Source organism: Mus pahari, chromosome X (genome assembly GCF_900095145.1).
Source record: "Mus pahari chromosome X, PAHARI_EIJ_v1.1, whole genome shotgun sequence".
NCBI lineage: Eukaryota > Metazoa > Chordata > Mammalia > Rodentia > Muridae > Mus > Mus pahari.
Window position 1 is genome coordinate 136,425,633 of NC_034613.1, and position 18,915 is coordinate 136,444,547.

The 18,915-nt window shown below is 34.9% G+C and overlaps 1 protein-coding gene across 7 annotated transcripts in view; it reads right to left on the bottom strand.

Annotated features, from left to right (window-relative positions):
- The window catches only part of Cnksr2 (connector enhancer of kinase suppressor of Ras 2), a 230,361-nt gene that overhangs the window by 159,011 nt on the left and 52,435 nt on the right, over window positions 1-18,915 (bottom strand). For all 7 annotated transcript variants that reach the window (XM_021187764.2, XM_021187765.2, XM_021187763.2 and 4 more), the window contains exons 3-4: window positions 18,186-18,388; window positions 15,136-15,223 (exon numbers count right to left, since the gene is read on the bottom strand). In XM_021187764.2, coding sequence (XP_021043423.1) covers window positions 15,136-15,223; window positions 18,186-18,388 — 291 coding nt within the window. The remainder of the gene's footprint in view (window positions 1-15,135; window positions 15,224-18,185; window positions 18,389-18,915) is intronic.

Consider the following 18,915-nt stretch of genomic DNA (forward strand, 5'->3'; position numbering starts at 1 on the left):
AGGCAGAGGCAGGCGGATTTCTGAGTTCAAGGCCAGCCTGGTCTACAAAGTGAGTTCCAGGACAGCCAGGGCTATACAGAGAAACCCTCGAAAAAACAAAAAAACAAAAAAAAACAAAAAAACAAAAAAAAAGAAAAGAAAAAGAAAAAGAAAAAAGAAAAAGAGGCTGCCCTCTCACACCTGGGTCTGAAGTGAATAAATCATATAATAGAGCTAACAATGCAGGGTGGATGTGGAATATGAGCACTCTATTGAAGCCACTAACACTTTAAGATTGCTACTGAAGCATAATCTAACTTACCTTGAATGATATAATCCCCCATCAAATACAAAGATATGCATATGAATATATAACAAATGTAGTTTAATAAAAACAACATGTCATTAAATTTCTAGGCTACTTTTTCATTTCAGGAAATATGGGTGCAATTGTTTTCAGTGGTCCTAAGTCATCCTTCACAATGCAAAACAGCATCAGGCTCAGATTACTGCTGCCTTCATTGTAAGTGGCATTTTTCCCATTTTGTGTTCATCAAAAGTTTAATCTCATTTTTATAAGTTTGATTCAAGCTCACATCTAATTACTGAATTCGTATCAGTTACTTAGGCTAATACCATTAGCCATAATTTCAATTCTTTTACTCATTAGAACCTAATTTCACCTGAATTACTTATTTGATGTTGGTGGTTATTCTGACTCAACCTAAGGCACTGTGTTATTAAAAAAAAACATATCTTTAACTAGTAACTTTATATTTCTGTTACTTTGCTGATTTCATCTTATATAGGTATGAAAATTCTATTTCATACAACCTGTGATATGAAATATGTAATCATAACATGATTCAGGCATAATCTGACACATAATAAATGATTAAAATATTATTTGTTATCCTTGTTTATCCAGTTAGTTCCTATCCTTGTCTGTTTCTGCCATGACAGTCTAGCATTGGCTCTCCTTTAATTTCAAGTGCATAATATATTTGATGCTACTATTAGCCTTAAGTGAAGTTCCTTGCAAAAAAAGCCATGAAAGTAGTGCCTAAGTCCTGAGAGTAAGTGATGTCTGCGTGTTGGATTATTAACCAGGACACTTGTACCACCACACCTAAGGTCAAATAAACGTTCAGGAAGGGCGGACTCAAGAAAGGCAATAGCTGGAAAATGGGGAGAAGGCCTATGAAATGCTATCTTGATACAACCCATACGAATTATGATTTTACAGCAGAAGCAGCACTTGCCTGCCTTGGGCCTACACAAAACTGGGCCTGGCAATAGTCAATCATGGATTGGGGTGGGTCTCATGGGGCCCTTATCCTTCCTAGTGAGCTATGGATGAATTCAGAGGGGTGGATAGATAGACATTATCTATAGTTATGTACCCACCGATGAGCCTAGATGCTCTTATGGATAGCTCTAGATTCATGGTAACACAGATGACCTGGTTATACTTAGCAGGTTAAAAAAAACAAAAATAAATGAATAGCAGAAAGAGACTTAAAAGGAGGAAGGAGAGGCAAAAAAGGAGTAGTGGGGAAGGTTCTAAGAGAGGGTGGCAGGTGACAATCAGAGCACCATATACATATTTATGTATGTATGTATGTATGCTTGAAACTCTTATGCAACAACTTAAATTAGTTATAATTAAAATAACATCTAATGTTCCAAAGAATAAATATAATCACTTTAGACATATATTTACTGCAGAGACTGTGAGCTGTGAATGTGTGTGTGTGTTAAGTCCTACAACATAGTCTGATTTAATCTTGGATGGTAGTCAAGCATTGGTACTTGTAAAGCTCATTTTTTAAAATTTATTTGTATATGTAAGTTTACTGTAGCTGACTTCAGACACACCTGAAGAGGGCGTCAGATCTCATTATGGGGTGGTTGTGAGTCACCCTGTGGTTGCTGGGATTTGAACTCAGGACCTTTGGAAGAACAGTCAGTGCTCTTAACCGCTGAGCCATCTCTCCAGCCCATAAAGCTCACTTTTTAAAATTCTAAATTAAACTTAAGAATAAGCAGGCAAGCTGGGCAGTGGTGGCACATGCCTTTAATCCCAGCACTTGGGAGGCAGAGGCAGGCAGATTTCTGAGTTTCAGGCCAGCCTGGGCTACAGAGTGAGTTTCAGGAAAGCTAGGGCTACACAGAGAAACACTGTCTCGAAACCAGCCCTCTCCCCCCAAAAAAAGAGAATAAGCAGGCAGATTAAAGTCCTGAACTATGTCACACTTATGTTATATCACTAACTTTGAATTTCCCCACTTATAAAAGTGACTTAAGTGGAAACTTAACAGTTCTTTGGAAAGTTGGTTGGACGGTGTTTTGCTGGGGCAAACATGTGAAGGAACGTTTCCTTAAAGTGGACACAGGTGTGAAAGGCTAAGGCAGACTTGTGAAGGAACATTTCCCTGAAGGAGACACAAGAGAGATGATGTTCTGCTAAAGCAAGAACATGAAAGGACATGTGATGAAAGATTATTTGCTAATGACATGCACGTATCGGTCTGCCTTATACTGCGTAGTTGAGCTGCATTTGTTCGGACTCCATAGAGAGAAATGCACCAAAAAACTTCTGGTGGTGTGCTGCCGTTTGTTGCTACTTCTGAGGACTGGGGTGGGGGGCGGTGATTGGATTGCTCAGGCAAGAGCTGTGGTGAGGCAAGGTACATAGAAGACCTGTGATGTCTGGAGGGTATAAATAGGACTCCGTGGAGGGATGGGGACAGAGCTTGGCTTGCTTGTATAGCTAGCTGTGCAATGCTTGTGGGTCTGCTCATCTTCACTTCTCTGAGAGAGGCACAGCTAGAACCATCATTAAAAATAAGATTTTAAAACGTTAAAGTTATACTTGCCAGTAACCAAGTGTAAATGTGTATGTGTATAATCCTAGCATTTGGGAATTTGGGGAAGGAAAATTATGAATTTTAGGGCAACATGGGGTAGCTTCTTATACTCTATCTCAAACAATGAGATAATGATACTTGGTATATCTCCTTGGCTTTTGGGAAAAACATGTTATAATTTTGTGAAAACACCATGCTAATTTCAAAATAGAAATGTTATAGCCTACATATTAAACTATATATAGTCTTTTCCTTGGCAGTGATTGAAAACAAGAAAATCAGGAGGAGTAGGATTTTCCCAGATGACAGGATATGAGGGAGAGTTTAAAAAGATATTAAAAAGTGCCCACACACAAAAAAGAAAGAGCTGGGCATGATGGCGCATGCCTTTAATCCCAGCCCTCGGGAGGCAGAGGCAGGCGGATTTCTGAGTTCGAGGCCAGGCTGGTCTACAAAGTGAGTTACAGGACAGCCAGGGCTATATAGAGAAACCCTGTCTCAAAAAAAAAAAAAAAGTGCCAGGAGAAAAAATTCATTCCTACTAGAAAGTTGAGGAACTTTCCAGAAATGGAGCATTTATGTATGCAATTCAGGTGAAGAGAACCACAGCATGTACTGAATAGTCTTTTAGTTTAAAAGGAAGTAGAAAACAGAAAGTCATTAAAAAGTAAATTAAAAGCTGTTATGTTGGTAACTCCTGAATAGCATCAGAGTAGATTAATACATATGTAAACCAGAGTCAATACAGAGTTATCTATGCAAGATTCAGAACAAATTAAGATACTGTTACTGATATTGATCTCTCTCACACAGTTTCTTTTAAAACTCATATTGTATGCAGCATTGTTGAGGGACAATATACTTCATATTTAATACTCAGATTTCCAAGTTTAATATGAGATCAAAATTGTTGCTTTTAAACTATAAAATGATTCTAAGTGATACTAGGAATGCACATATGGATTTGGAATGGGGAAAAAGTAGATTGGACTATTATGAGAAAAATTTTCCATAACTCCAAATTAAATATCTTCCCTGAACCCGGGGCTTTTTCACAATATTTCCTATTATTTCACCTCCTCAAATCACTATGAAGGATGCTCGTGTTGCCGCCATTGTTTTTTAACTCTTCACCTTAAAGGCACACAGACTGAGAGGAAATGGAATAGGAATAAGCTACTGTAAAATATGTACTACCTCAAGATCCAGCTACATAATTCCTGGGCATATACCCAAAAGATGCTCCACCATATCCCAAAGACATGTGCTCCATTGTGTTCACAACAGCCCTATCATAATAGCCAGAAGCTGGAAATAGCCAGATGTCCCTCAACCTAAGACTGGATACAGGCAACATGGTATATCTACACAATGGAATAAGGAACAAAATACNCATGAAAGGATATAGGTACAGAGACAAAATTTAGAGCTAAGATGAAAGGATGGACTATCCAGAGACTACCCCATTTGGGAGTCCATCCCATCATCAGCCACTAAACCTAGATACTAATGCTCATGCCAGCAAGATTCTGCTGAAGGGACCCTGATATTGCGGCCTCTTGTGAGGCTATGCCAGTGCCTGGCAAACACAGAAGTGGATGCTCACAGCCAGCTATTGGATGGAACACAGGGTCCCCAATGGAGGAGCTAGAGAAAGTACCCAAGGAATTGAAGGGGGCTGCAACCCTGTAGGTGGAACAACAATATGAACTAACCAGTACCCCCTGAGNTTGTGTCTCTAGCTGCATATGTAGCAGAAGATGGCCTAATCGGCCATCACTGGGAATAGAGGCCCCTTGGTCTTGCAAACTTTATATGACCCAGCACAAGGGAAGGCCTGGGCCAAGTAGTGGGAGTGGGTGGGTAGGGGAGCAGGGGCGGGGGGGTATAGGGAACTTTTGGGATAGCATTTGAAATGTAAATAAAGAAAATAAAAAAATGAAGATACTATGAATTTTGCAGGCAAATAAATGGAACTAGAAAATACCATCCTGAATGAGGTACTCCAGATCTAGAAAGAAATGTATGGCATGTACTCATAAATGGATATTAGCTATAATGTACAGGTAATTAATTATGTTACATGTTATAATCCATACACCTAGAGAAGCTAAGTAACAATGATGGCCCAATTAAGTCACTTCAATCTCAGTCAGAGTGGAAAATAGAATAGACATCAGGGGAAGATGGAGGGAGGGAACTGGAGGAAGGGGTTAGGGAGGGGAGAAGGAATGATCAAGTCAGGGGAGGTCAGAGAGAATCAGTTAGGGGCTGCATCTCTAGGACAAATTAGAAATCTAGAGCAATGGTAACTCCCAGGAATGAATCTATGAGGGTGACCCTAGCTAAGACTCCTAGCATTGGAGGATGTGGAACCTGAAAGTGGGCCATCTCTTGTAATCAGAAAAGACCTCTAATGAAGGGATTGGGACACCAACCCAGCCACAAAACTGTAGACCCACAGTTTTTCCTGTCTACAAGATGAGCAGGGATAAAGATGGAGAAGAAATAGAGGTAATAGCCAACCAATGACTGTCCCAGCTTTAGACCCATGCCATCCATGATAGAGAGCCCATCCCTAACCCTGTTAATGATACTCTGCTATACTTTTAGACAGGAACCTAGCATAACGGTCTTCTGAGAGGCTTTACCCAGCAACTGATGGAAACAGATTCAGATACTCACAGTCAAACATTAACCTGAGCTTATGGAATCCTATTGAAGAGAGGGAGGAAGGATAGAAAGAGCCAGAGGGGTCAAGGACACCACAAGAAAACCTACAGAATCAACTCACCTGGGCCCATAAGGTACTACAGAGACTGAACCACCAAAAAGAGAGTATATGTAAGATGGACCTAGCTAGGTCCTAAGCACATATGTAACAGTTGTGTATCTCAGTCTTCATGTGGGACCCCTAACAACAGGAGCAGAGGCTGTCTCTCACTTTGTTGCCTGTTTTTCAATCCCTTTCCCATAACTGGGCTGCCCTGTCTAGCCACAACAGAAGTTGCACCTAGTACCATTGCAACTTGGTTTGCCAACACAAGTTGATATCCATGGGAGGCCTCCCCTTTTCTGTGGAGAAAGGGAGTATGGAAGGACGGGTAGGGGGAGATGAGAGGGAGGAGAGAAGGAGGGCAACAAGATGAGAGGGAGATAAGAGGGAGGAAGGCAAGAAGCAATCAGGATATAAAGTAAAAAAAAAACTGGTGCAGTTTAAACATTAAAGATAAAACACAAACAACTGAGAAATATAGAAAATTCACAAATCCTTTGCCACGACTAAAATGCACTAAAACTGCTGGAGATTTTGTCATGCCCAATTAGATTGACTAAGATCAATAGATAAAATTATGAGTATAAGGAAAAGAAGGAAGAATATGTACAACTAACATTGTATGCATCATAACCACCATATAAATGGAATGTAAAACTAGTATTTTCTCGTTAGTTCCCTTTTCAGATCTTTGTTAGTATCAAAGTCATTCCTAAATCTAACTTAAATTTCTAGAACCTTCTTTTGGTGAATTTTTAAGAGAAAAGGTATGTATTTTTTCAGCAAACATTTATGTGCCATGTACTAGCTATGTTGGGGTCTTTTACTTTCACTAGGTCTGACATAGAAAAACCTTTTAAAAATGTATTGGTATTACTTTTGGCTTGAAATTTTAGAAAGAGTAATCACCATATGTTGCAAATGGTAGCACACAGGGGAATATCTTCTGAAGCTTATTTTATTCCCCATGAGGGTCACGATCCATTAACATACTTTTCTACATCTGTTCACTTATGCCTAACATTCTGCATCTGTTTCTTTACACATAACATAAGCATAATGTTTAAAGATACTTCTTTTTTTCTTTTTTTTTCTTTTTTTATTATTATTTTCTTTATTTACATTTCAAATGCTATCCCGAAAGTTTCCTATACCCCGCCCCCCACCTCTGCTCCCCTACCCACCCACTCCCACTACTTGGCCCAGGCCTTGCCTTGTGCTGGGTCATATAAAGTTTGCAAGACCAAGGGGCCTCATAAGAAGTAAAGATACTTCTTATGAATTTTGAGAAAAAATTAAAAGCTTTAAATAGGTGAACTATATAACAAAATATGTAACAAATCAGTTTAGGTGTTGAATGAAAATGGAAGTACAAATCCAATAAGCAAGAAAATATTTTGAGAAAATGACACAATGTTTCATAAACTATATAACTTAATATATGTGCTTTGTAGTAAATGTAAATGTGGGTATACAATCAAATGTCCATCATCAGAAGAATAAATGTATTAGTGAATATGAACAGAACACAATATTATATTCAGTGAAATGAACTACAAGTCAAATAAAAATTTAGGAACATATCAAGTGAAAAAATGTAAGATACTTAGTGATAGTATTTTTCTAAATCTTAAAGATAAGAATCATTAAATGCCTTTAGTGAAGTATTATATATGAATATTTAAAGACAAAAATTCTATATGACAAAACCCATGAAAGAGGGTAGGCATACAAGATGCAAGAATAGCGCAATAATTAAAATGCTATTAGTTAGCACTCCAAGTATTAAATTTACAAGATAGATTTGTGTGATATTTATTGTTATGTGTATAGCAAACATGTTACATATACTCTTCTGTATATATGGAACATTACACAACACTCTAATACAAAACTTAACTATAATAATAAGGGTAATGTCTGAGAACTAATTCACTGTCATTCCCCCTCTAAGAGACTTTAACTAGTGCAGTATAAACCATCTGTCTTTTGGGTACAGATAATACTACAATCTGCACCTTTAAAAGTCTTTTGGCATGAGGACTTTGAGAAATTCCTAGCATGAAAAATTTATTTACTCATCCTCTCATCCAAAGCCTTAGAAAATATGCAGCCCAAGGGCTGGACCTAGGGCCCCTCAGCATATTTGTAGCAGATGTGCAACTTGGTCTTCATGCTGGTCCCCCAACACCTGGAGCAGGGGGTTATCCTGAATCTGTTGCCTGCTTGTGGACTCTGTTCCCCAACTGGGCTGGCCTCAGTGGGAGGGGATGTGCCTAGTCCTGCAGTGACTTGAAGCTCCTGAGTGAAGTGAAATCCCTGGGAGAACTAACTTCCCCCTTCTCAGAGGTAAAGGGGAGGGTTGAGGGTGAGGCCATATGAGGGAGGAATGGGAGGAGAGGGAGGAGCTGCAATCAGGATGCAAAGTGAATGAATAAATTAAGAAAATATGAAAAAATGAAAATATGCAGCTCTTAATGATCAAAGATAATGAAACTTTCTTATGCCTGTGTACTTCTATCTAGTCTAACATTCTCATTACACATAAGACTTTGAAAGGTACAATTGTACATATATTTAACATACTATCAACTTTGCAAATTCCACTTTTATATGTGTATCCAGATAAAATCTTCAAGTTATTTTACTACTATCTCTAATACTTTCATTATATGACTTTTGATCAGATAATATTATCAGACTTTTGATTAGGATAAACTGAAAAGATATAAATAATGCTTCTTAATAATTAAAACAGCTAAAGAAAATTTAAAGGATAAATATTACGTGAAAAGAATTAAAACTATTAAGTGTAAATAGAAAGGAAAAATAGAACCACATTTCATACCATCTGAGTATGCAAAACTAGTATAATTCATATTGCTTAAAATTATATATAAGGCTTGCCCTGGTTTTTGGTCTGAAATGCCCCAGTTTCTATACCAAGAGCTCCAATTCAATTTTCAGGTCACCTAGAATGTCTGATTCATGAAGGCTTAAACACTAACCCTGAGCATGCAGTAAAAGTATTTAAAGCTGGGTTTGAAATGACTATGAGACTACTCTGGCTTAGATTTTCATGCCGTAACACTGCATGAACTAAATAAAGAATATATTCTGCCTATTCAAGCACAACTTAGATGGTCATTTTATATCTCTACATGTATGTAATTAAAGTTTGATTTTTACTATCATCTTTAAAATACAAATTTTATATGACTATCATAAATGTACCATTAAAATTAATGTATGTGTTCAAATCTAGGTGATTTATAAATGTATGAGTGGCAAGTTCATATATGACAAACATTAATTTCTGCATTACATTTTAAGTGTGAATGTTTTAAGAAATATTCCAGAATACTAATTATGTATATGTACATTAAAATATAAAGATGTCCTAAACTAAACCAAATTATTTTAATTTTTTTTTCAAGACAGGGTCTTACTATGTAGCTGTGGCTATACTGGAACTCACTATGTGGACAAGGCTGGCCTCAAACTCACAGTTATCCACCTGCCTCTGGTAACATTAAAGGCATGTGACACTATGCCTGGCTTCCAAATTATTTTTGTAAATCACTCATTTTAGAAAATTTTAAAAGTTTCATAACTATTCAACAGCAAAATAGAGCACTCAAGCAGAGCACCAGTCTTTTGAGCTTCTGATGAAGCAAAAAAGTAGCTCAGTTTAAGTGTTTTCAAAGTCTCTTTTGCTTTATAATCCTAATAGCCATTTATTAAGTTGCTATGAAATGTTTAAATGTTCACATAAATCTCTGTAATAATCTAACAAGATAGTTAATGATACAGTTTTACAGATAAATAAGATCTGAGGTAATTTATCCAAGTGTATATACCATCCTTCAAAAGCATATTTAGGACAATTAAGCTCTGATCTTCTTTCATGTCTAAGCCTACCACAGTATTTTATTATAAAATATGAGAGGTAAGTTATAGAAAGTCTTCATGAAGAATATAAAGGTGGTGATATTCATGTACATAGAATATGATTAAATAGACTATGACAGATTGCTAATAATTTTACAGATATTTTCCCTGAATAAAATACAAATTTTAAAATCAATTCCTATCTACAATTTTTACAATGTTCTTTAAGTGTTTAAAAATGGATGCTTTAAAAATGTAAACCACAAATTATAATTCACTGCCATAAATGTTATAATCTTCTCACAATCTTGAGTAAAATCCCCAAATAAATAGATAAAAGTAGTTAAATTCCAGTAGGAGTATTTTAAAAAGATGTATACTTGACATGTTTGTTTATAACATTACTTTCAAAATCATAATTGTATAATAGTAAATATAAATTTTTAGTTTAATTTTTATATAAAAGGTATTGTAGTTAACAAAATGTCTACAAAGCACAAATATGTAATTTAAGTGAGATTGCTTGGCAAAATAAAAACATTCTTCAATGTGACTATTTAAAGGGTATCAACAAAATAATACCCTTTTCTTAAATATGTATTGATAATGAAGTGAATAACTATGCAAAGTAAAAAAAAATCATAAAACAATTCCAAGTAAAATCATATCGCCAGGAATTGAATTTTTAAAGAAAGTTTTCACTCCAAATTTAACAACTTCAAATGATTTAATGTGCTTTACAACACTTGAAATTATTCTCTCAGCATATAAATCAAAAATAAGTGTAAATGTTTGCCAAGAAAACTAACAAACACAAATGGGAGAGAAATACTTATAAATTTATGGTTTTTAACAGCAATTCTGTTATCTGTCTCTTGTCCAACCTCCTCTTAGATTGCTCTTGTTCTTCACTGGACACTGAGGTCCATGTTAAAGTCTCATCTATTTGATCCTTCTGTTAACTTCGAGCTAGATATTAGCTCTTATGATTACAATTGTAGCAGCCATGACACGAATCATGCAGTATGGAATGATTTAACAGTGCTGGGTTACATTCCCCCGACAAACTGCTTTCATCCCTGTCCCTTGTTCCAAGTATTTTCAACCTCATCAAAGCATTACCTTTCAAAAATGACACTTCTGTGCTCATTTCTTAATTAGTGACAATCTCAGTTTTTGTGTCTCAAGAAGGGAATATTAAAATGGTACAGTAGAATTATTTTAGGTTATGCTGATACCCACGAAGACAGGCATCATGGCAATTATTTCAATTCTGACAAGAAATGCGTGGGTACCTGTCTCATTTTTCGGATTCAGTTGCTGACAGGGCTCTGAAAGCAGCTTCAGTTCTTTCTGAGAATGCTTTACAGTTAAGATTTTTTAAAACAAGTCCTCCCATTTTCTTGAGTGTTTTTATAACAAATTTCATGTTGGGGAAAATACCTTTAAAAGCTTCAAACATCCCAACTCAACTAAACACAGAATACATAAAAAATGACATAGATTATTATTAGACTAAGTAAATAGTCCAAATGGAGATTTCCAAAAGAAGAAATTTGCAGTGCCTTTTCTCCCTAATTTTAACATTATTTGAAATAGAAGTGTCCAACATCAATAAGAATTTTCCACTTACTCCCTAGTACCACCCTTTTGAGTTAAAGTGAGAAAAGCCATTTGTGACAGTTTATTTTTAGATATTGATCATCTCATCTTGCTGCAAAGGGAATAAAAATAATTAAAGTTGAGTGAAAAACAATTTTAAGCACAGCATATTTCAAAGCATAAAACTGTTCAGATGAGATTTCTTGAAAGCCTCGTAATAAATGCATGCCCTAGATATTTTTTTAAAGTCCATACCGTACTTAGTCAAATTGGCCATTTTTAGGTGGCAGCAAAAGTTTAATATTTATGTATTTCATATTACTCCAAATAAAAATTTGATTAATATATACACACACATACGCACACATGTATAGAGAATAGCAAATTAGACAATGTGTTAGATGTTAACTATATGAAATATATTTTTTAATTTATTATTATTTTCTTTATTTACATTTCAAATGCTATCCCGAAAGTTCCCTATACCCCCCCGCCCCTGCTCCCCTACCCACCCACTTCAGTGTTTGTTTTTTGTTTTTGTTTTTGTTTTTTTGAGACAGGGTTTCTCTGGGTAGCCCTGGCTGTCCTGGAACTCACTTTGTAGACCAGGCTGGCCTCCAACTCAGAATCCTCCTGCCTCTGCCTCCCAAGTGCTGGTATTAAAGGCGTGTTCCACCACCACCCGACTCAGTGTTTGTTTATGATAGGTTCCCTTTTCAAATATTAATATTCCTTCAGTGTGGAAAAATCCCTTCTTTCTGATAGCTTAAATTCCCTTTTGGAATTTGTAAAAAATAGAAAAGTAAGGTCTGCACATAGATTCACTACCAAGAAACAAGCAAGTATTTTATTTCATGATTTTATCTATCAGTCCACATTCCTATTGGTACTATGGACAACAATAGAATATAGAGCTCAAAAAACATTAGATGGCATCACTTACAGTAGAAAAACAATATAGCATTTTAAAGATACTTTTTGTCTACTCATATATACATTTTCTCTAAAACAGTGGTTCTCAACCTTCCTAATGCTGTGACCCACTAATACCGTTCCTCATGTTGTGGTGACCCCAACCATAAGATTATTTTGTTGCTACTTTATAATTGTAATTTTGCTGCTATTAAGTATTGCTATTATAATGTAAATATCTGATAATGCAGGATGCCTGGAAACCCACAGGTTAAGAAGCACTTCTAAAAGATACATTTGTTAGCATTAGGAATCTCCTTGGTGTTTCAGCAAAGTTTTAATGCTAGCCTGGAATATGGTTATGAGGATAAAATAATCATTGATTTTTCCTTTTTGTAGCAGTGAGGACTGAAGAAGTGCCATATCCAAACCCAACAAGTGCTCTATCACTGACCTATGTCATCAGTCCCAACAATCTTATTTTAGCTAACGAAGAGAAACTAAACTGAAAGTGATGGAAGTCTTTGACTTGTTTTGTTAATATGAATAACAGGAACAGAATGGAAACATTCTCACAAGAGAGTTAACAAAAATGAGTAATGCTAATTTCCCTTTTGTTTTTTCATTATCAAAAGAGCATAAGCTGGCCATAGAGATTAATTCTGCTCAGTCAATTTATTTTTAACAAATAGTATATATCAAACAAGAAAGACACTATTTCTATATTCAAGGACTTGATCGTGTAATGTAAGTAAGATAAATGTTGTTCACAGAAGGATTTAACTGCCCCAGAAGATATGTGAAATGCTATGCATAGGAAGATGTCCTCATCTACATCTGCTCATGCAACAATGAATATGCATCAGAAAGGGGACAAAAGAGAATAATATAATTAACTAGTCTAATAGTTTACAGAAAAAATAGGAAAACAACAAAAATGTGGGAAACTAGAAGATCAAGAGCAAAGGTGCTTCATTTCATTTCAACTATATCAGGAACAAAATTCCAATATACGGAGAAGACACAAACATCTGTAGGAAATCAGAAAAACTTCATAAATGAAGTAGCATTTCTCAAATACCTTGAAGGATAGGGTATGATTTTAATAAGACAGAGATCAAAGATATAAAGGGCATATTGTATCATGAGACAAATGGCTAAAGTAAAATCTGTTTTACTGGTGATAGTTTGTTTATCTATGTGAGTTAGAGTACAGTTAATACGCATGGGAGTTCTTGAAGATAAAATGGAAGTTATGCTGGAACATCATGTTAGCTCCTTTGAAACTCAAAAAAGGAAGTTAGCAATTCATTTGAAAATAACAAAATTGGCTTATATTTGTAATAACTAATTCAATGGTGGTCAATTCTATACTTATAGAAAGACTATAAAACAAGATGTCATATCATTATTTATTAATATGAATTTCATTTGATGTTTCCTTTAAGAAATAACAGAGCTAAGTACAAATTGAGGCAAGAAAATAACCAAGAACATAAGGTCTTGTTCTAAGATAAAGATGACGCATCAAACAGGAAAATGAGAATCAGGTAAAAGTAGTTGTGACAAATGTCATGAGTTACTGAGTTTTAAAATACAGAAGTAGGTAATGTGTGAGCAAAATGTCCTAAGAGGGCACACCATTAACCTTTAAACAAAGTATATATGGTGGGTGGAGGGTACAGAAAGTCCTTCTGTGTTCTTAGTACATTTGGAGTTATTTCAGTAATTTTATGTTCGGTCAAGACAGAATGTACTTAAAGCTCAGCCTATAAATTAATCTCTTCTCTAGTCTACTTATTATTTCCTAGCCTCTCAGTAGCAAAGCTTAAACCCATCACTACATTATAATGATATGTTTAAAGAGTTGTTGAACAAAACAACTAAGCTGCTGAAAATTTCTATTGAGAATACCAACAGGCCTTTGAGGTCAACATGAGAATGGGTAGATAAAGTATGATGAGGTGTCACAATATAACTCACTAGGCCATAAGTGAAAATATTAAGAACCTAAATTGTGAGGTACATATTGCAAAACATATCTACATGACAGAATAATAGTATAAGAAGTTGATATAACTGTATTAATAAAATGCCCTATTTCTTTGAGGAATTATAAACAATATAACAACCCGAGAGCTATGGGAGACAATCATGGGCAGGTGTCACAAGGATACATTAGATCACAATTTTTCTAGTTTATCCAATAATTTTTGCATCATTATACATTACCCCCTTTCCTCCCACTTAAATCATTGGATAATGGTATCCCGAGAAAGAAGTAGTGGCAATAGGATGTCATATGACTTATGGAGAGTTGTAGCTATATAAACATCAGACTTTCAAGACATACTTTATTTGATTCAAATACATTTCTGTAGATCTACTAGTAAATTTGCTTCATTATCTGTCATTTCTCATTGTTTTATAACAAAAATTGATTTAAACATTTATGCTAGCTGTTACACTCCTGAAGGCACTTGATTTTGGTATCTCTGGCTTAGTTTTCAGTGAAAAATCCCTCAGGCAATTGGATCATTATAAAAAGCTATCAGATATATTTATTTGTTTATTTGTACACACAAAGTGAAACTATTAATATCAGAGCAAAAATCTGAAATTGTTATCTGAATTGAGTAATTTAATTTTCTGAAAGTGAGATCAGTTTAGACATTCCATTGAAGATGAGACATGGTATAAAAATAATGAAGTTAAACATTCCAATTCATTTTATATCTTTTTGATTAATAAAACTTATGATACATGCATACTTTAGCTTTTTATTTGCTTTTAAAGAACCATTTGCTAGGGACTGGAGAAATGGATCGGTGGTTAAGAACATGAGCTGCTCTTACAGAGGACTTGGGTTAAATTCTCAGCACCCACAAACATCTATAACCCTAGTTATAGATGGGATCCAACCTTCTTCAGGCCTCTACAGGCATCAAGCATGCATATGGTGCACAAATATACACACAGGCAAAACGTCCATACATGTAGCAATAAAATAAAAATGAAGGTTAAAGAAATTAAAGAACCACTGGTCCATTTTTGAAATATAAAATAGCTAGTAATTTAATAAAAGAAAATCTTGTCAGTTAATACCTGTTGCACAATTGTTGTTAATTCCAAGCAGAGCTGTATGACGTTATTTCTTGTGACTGAATAGTCTGTCACAGCAGCAAATGGTGACCTACAAAAGGAAAAGTAAGGCTGGTATTAGCAAGAACAGCTTTTGAAAATCACCAAAATAAAATAGTATAACATACTATTTTGAACAATAATGAAATGAATTGTTCTTAAGCTTACATCTTGATAAAACACAATATTTGGGATACATTTAAATAAACTGAATGAAATTAAGAATAATTAAATTTTAGAAACATAATATTTTCTTTCTATAAAATTTCTCTTTGTAAATTTCTTTACAGTTAGTTATTTGATACATTTTTCAAGGACTAACTACATTGAATACAAAACAGCAGAAGAGAAAAGCATTATTTTATTATTTACTTTCCAAAGAAAGTTAATATTTTATATATATTTACTTGAAATACTCATAAAGGCTATCAATATTAATAAACTAATGGTTTACTATATGTAAATTACTCTCCTAATTGTGATATATATACTAATTTAATATTCACAGTAACTCTTATAAAAGAAGAAAACTGAAGGCAGGTAAATGTTTAGTTACTTCTCTATGTCACAGACTGAGTATAGAAGCTAGTGTTCACACCCAGAAGTCTGAGTCCCGAGTCCACAGTCACAAAGACCCTGATTTCATAATCTACCACAAACTTTATCCTACCTACTATCTCAGCAACACATACCTATAACTATCTTTTTTCCTTCAGATTCTTTGTTCCTTTGCTCCCGTGGCACTACATTCATATAAATTCCTTCTATGCTGCTTACACTTCCATATTTTTTTTCATGAGCTAAACTTTCATTTTTGTTTTTTTGAGACAGGGTTCCTCTGCATAACCCTGGCTGTCCTGAAACTTTCTTTGTAGGCCAGACTGGCCTCAATCTCAGAGATCTACCTGCCTCTGCCTCCCAAGTTCTGGGATCAAAGACATGCACCACCACTGCCTGGCATGAGCTGAACTTCTGTCCATTTTTCAATTGTTGTTGATCCACAGGGATCATCTATAATTTACAGTCTTGCCAAAATGTCTCCTCCAAGGAACATTAGAAAGATACAAATTGGCCTTTTAAAAACTGAGATCTTATATATAAAAGAAAGGTTTTATACATTTATTTGTTTGTTTGTTTGTTTGTTGTAACCCATAGATCTCTGTTCCCTTGAAAATCTCTATATAAAATATAAAGTGCAGGCCGAATAACCATGGTATCAGTGAGGAAAGTAGAAGAAACATCTTTGCTGTCTTGAACTACCTAGTTAATAAGAACTAATTCATAATTAAAGTCATATAGCATGTTATGAAGTTCTAAGTATTTTGAAAAATCAAGTGGGACAATGAGAATATATTCTAATATTCTCCTTCCATCTCCTATTCAATAGTGAGTTTGCTTATTTGATTATTCACTGGGTCAGCCAAGTCACACAGTCTTATTGATCACAAATATCTGTAGAGAGAACATCTTGTGTATTGTATGGAAGCATTACCTGTCAATTAAAAAGCCTATGGCATATGGCTTAGGCAGGAAATAGAAGGTGGGACATTGGGGGAGAAAGAATTCTGGGAGAGAAGGAGGTGGGGAGATGAAGAGAGGAATGCATGGTGCCTGAGCAGAGGTAACCAGTCACGTGGCAGAATGTAGGCTAGAATAAATGGTATATTTTAAGTTATGCCTGGTCAGATAAGAGCCTAGCTATATGGCCAAGGTCTCTGTAAATATATTTTGAGTCTGTATCTTATTTCTGGGAGCATGGGGCTGGGAGGAAGAGCAAGGTCCTAACTTCAACAAATATCCCCCATTTGATGGCTCTTTGGCTCTTACTTTTCCCTATGCAGTATTCATACATTCAAACAACTTAAACATTATTCTATTCTTATTATTGCTTTGCTAAGTAAAAATATTGTAACAGTTTGTATTTTAAAATAACTTGGTAGGTTAGCCTGTGTCAAGTAGTCATTTCCAAACACATATACATTGAGCAACATTAAATGGACTCATCAATTTTTATGTGTGTGCAGGTGTGTGTATGTGCATGTGTGATTAACAATAATTAAAGAACTCATTAAGTTGAGAAGGGCATGGAAAGAGTTGGAGGAAAGAGTGTGGGGTAGAACTTATATAAGTACAGCTTCAATATATGAAATTCTCAAAAAAATTAAAAATGCAATTAAACAATTGATCAATGTAGCTGATACAGGTGTAATTAGAACTTCATGTTATAGTATATTAAAATATATTTTATTTATTTATTTTTCTCAAAAACTAAAATGAAACAAGCAAACAAATAAATGTATAAAACCTTTCTTTTATATATAAGATCTCAGTTTTTAAAAGGCCAATTTGTATCTTTCTAATGTTCCTTGGAGGAGACATTTTGGCAAGACTGTAAATTATCAGAAATTCTTATGGATTATTCAACCACTACAGAGGGCAATACCATGAGCTAAGAAAACAGAGCACTCATTTAGTTTCTTTTTAATTGTGATCCAATTTCATGGTAATATTAAACCAAATATAAAAGTTTAATGTTTATATTTCATATTATAATTCTTATGCTATGTCATACACAAGACAAATGTACAAAACCAGGGTAGGGAATTGATCTACACATGCTACAAAATGAAGTAGCTTCTACTTACTCCTTACTTATTAAATAAGATCATTAACACAGGAAGAAAGAAATTCAGTAGAAATCGTTCATTTTGTCCTAACAGGTCATGAGTAACTTTGCTTATAAAGCAGCGAAAGTATTTGGTGTTTGACAGAGATAAATTAGTGATTGTATATTTATCTTGATATAAAATATCATAAAACATTCATATCTACGTGATGTTGACCCAAAACTATTGTGAATCATAATCAAATGTTATCATGGTTTATTAATAAAGTAAAAATTTATTACTTTTACTTTTCTATCTGCCTAATAATTTCATAAGAAAATATAAAATAATGCTATTGTACAAACCACTGTATATGGGGTTACTTATGAAACATGGGGAAGAGTGTACCTGTCCAACCAAGCAAGAAGACTCTTGGCTGCTCCAATAAGATCCACAACTGAGGTCAAAAAGTCATTTGGTAATTTTCGGCTGGTCCTCCCATCATAATGGCCGCTCCTTCTCCTTCCTGTTATGAAGTTTTGTAGATTTTTGGCAGATGCATTCAACTTGTGAGAAAGTGTTTTTAGATTTTCTGTTTCTAAGCCATAATTCTGAATAATAAAAGAGAAAAATACATTTATCATCAGTATTTCCTTTATTCACTGAAAGCTTTTCATGATCCTACGTGATGGCAGTGGGTCAAAGTTAAAATTATAAATGAACAAGGTAGATTCCTGATTTAGTGGAGCCTATACTCAAATGCCTGTTGCTGGTGGATTATAATAAAGATGGGCTAGATAGGTTTTTTTTCATTTCTTGTGTTTAATAGTGTTAGATCCATTTTATTATTTTTATTCTTCTCTCATATATTACATCTCAATCATAGCCTCCTTTCCATCGCTCCACAGCTCCCAGTTACCCCACACCCACTCCATCCACCTCCACTCTCCCCAAGATCCACTTGTCTTCCGTTTCCCTTTAGAAAACAGCAGGCTTCCCAGTGATATCAGCTGAGCACTGCAAAACAAGATGTAATAAAACAAGGCACAAAGCTTCCTTTTTTCTTAATTTTTAAAAAATTTTTATTAGATATTTTCTTTATTTATATTTCAAATGCTATCCTGAAAGTCCCCTATAC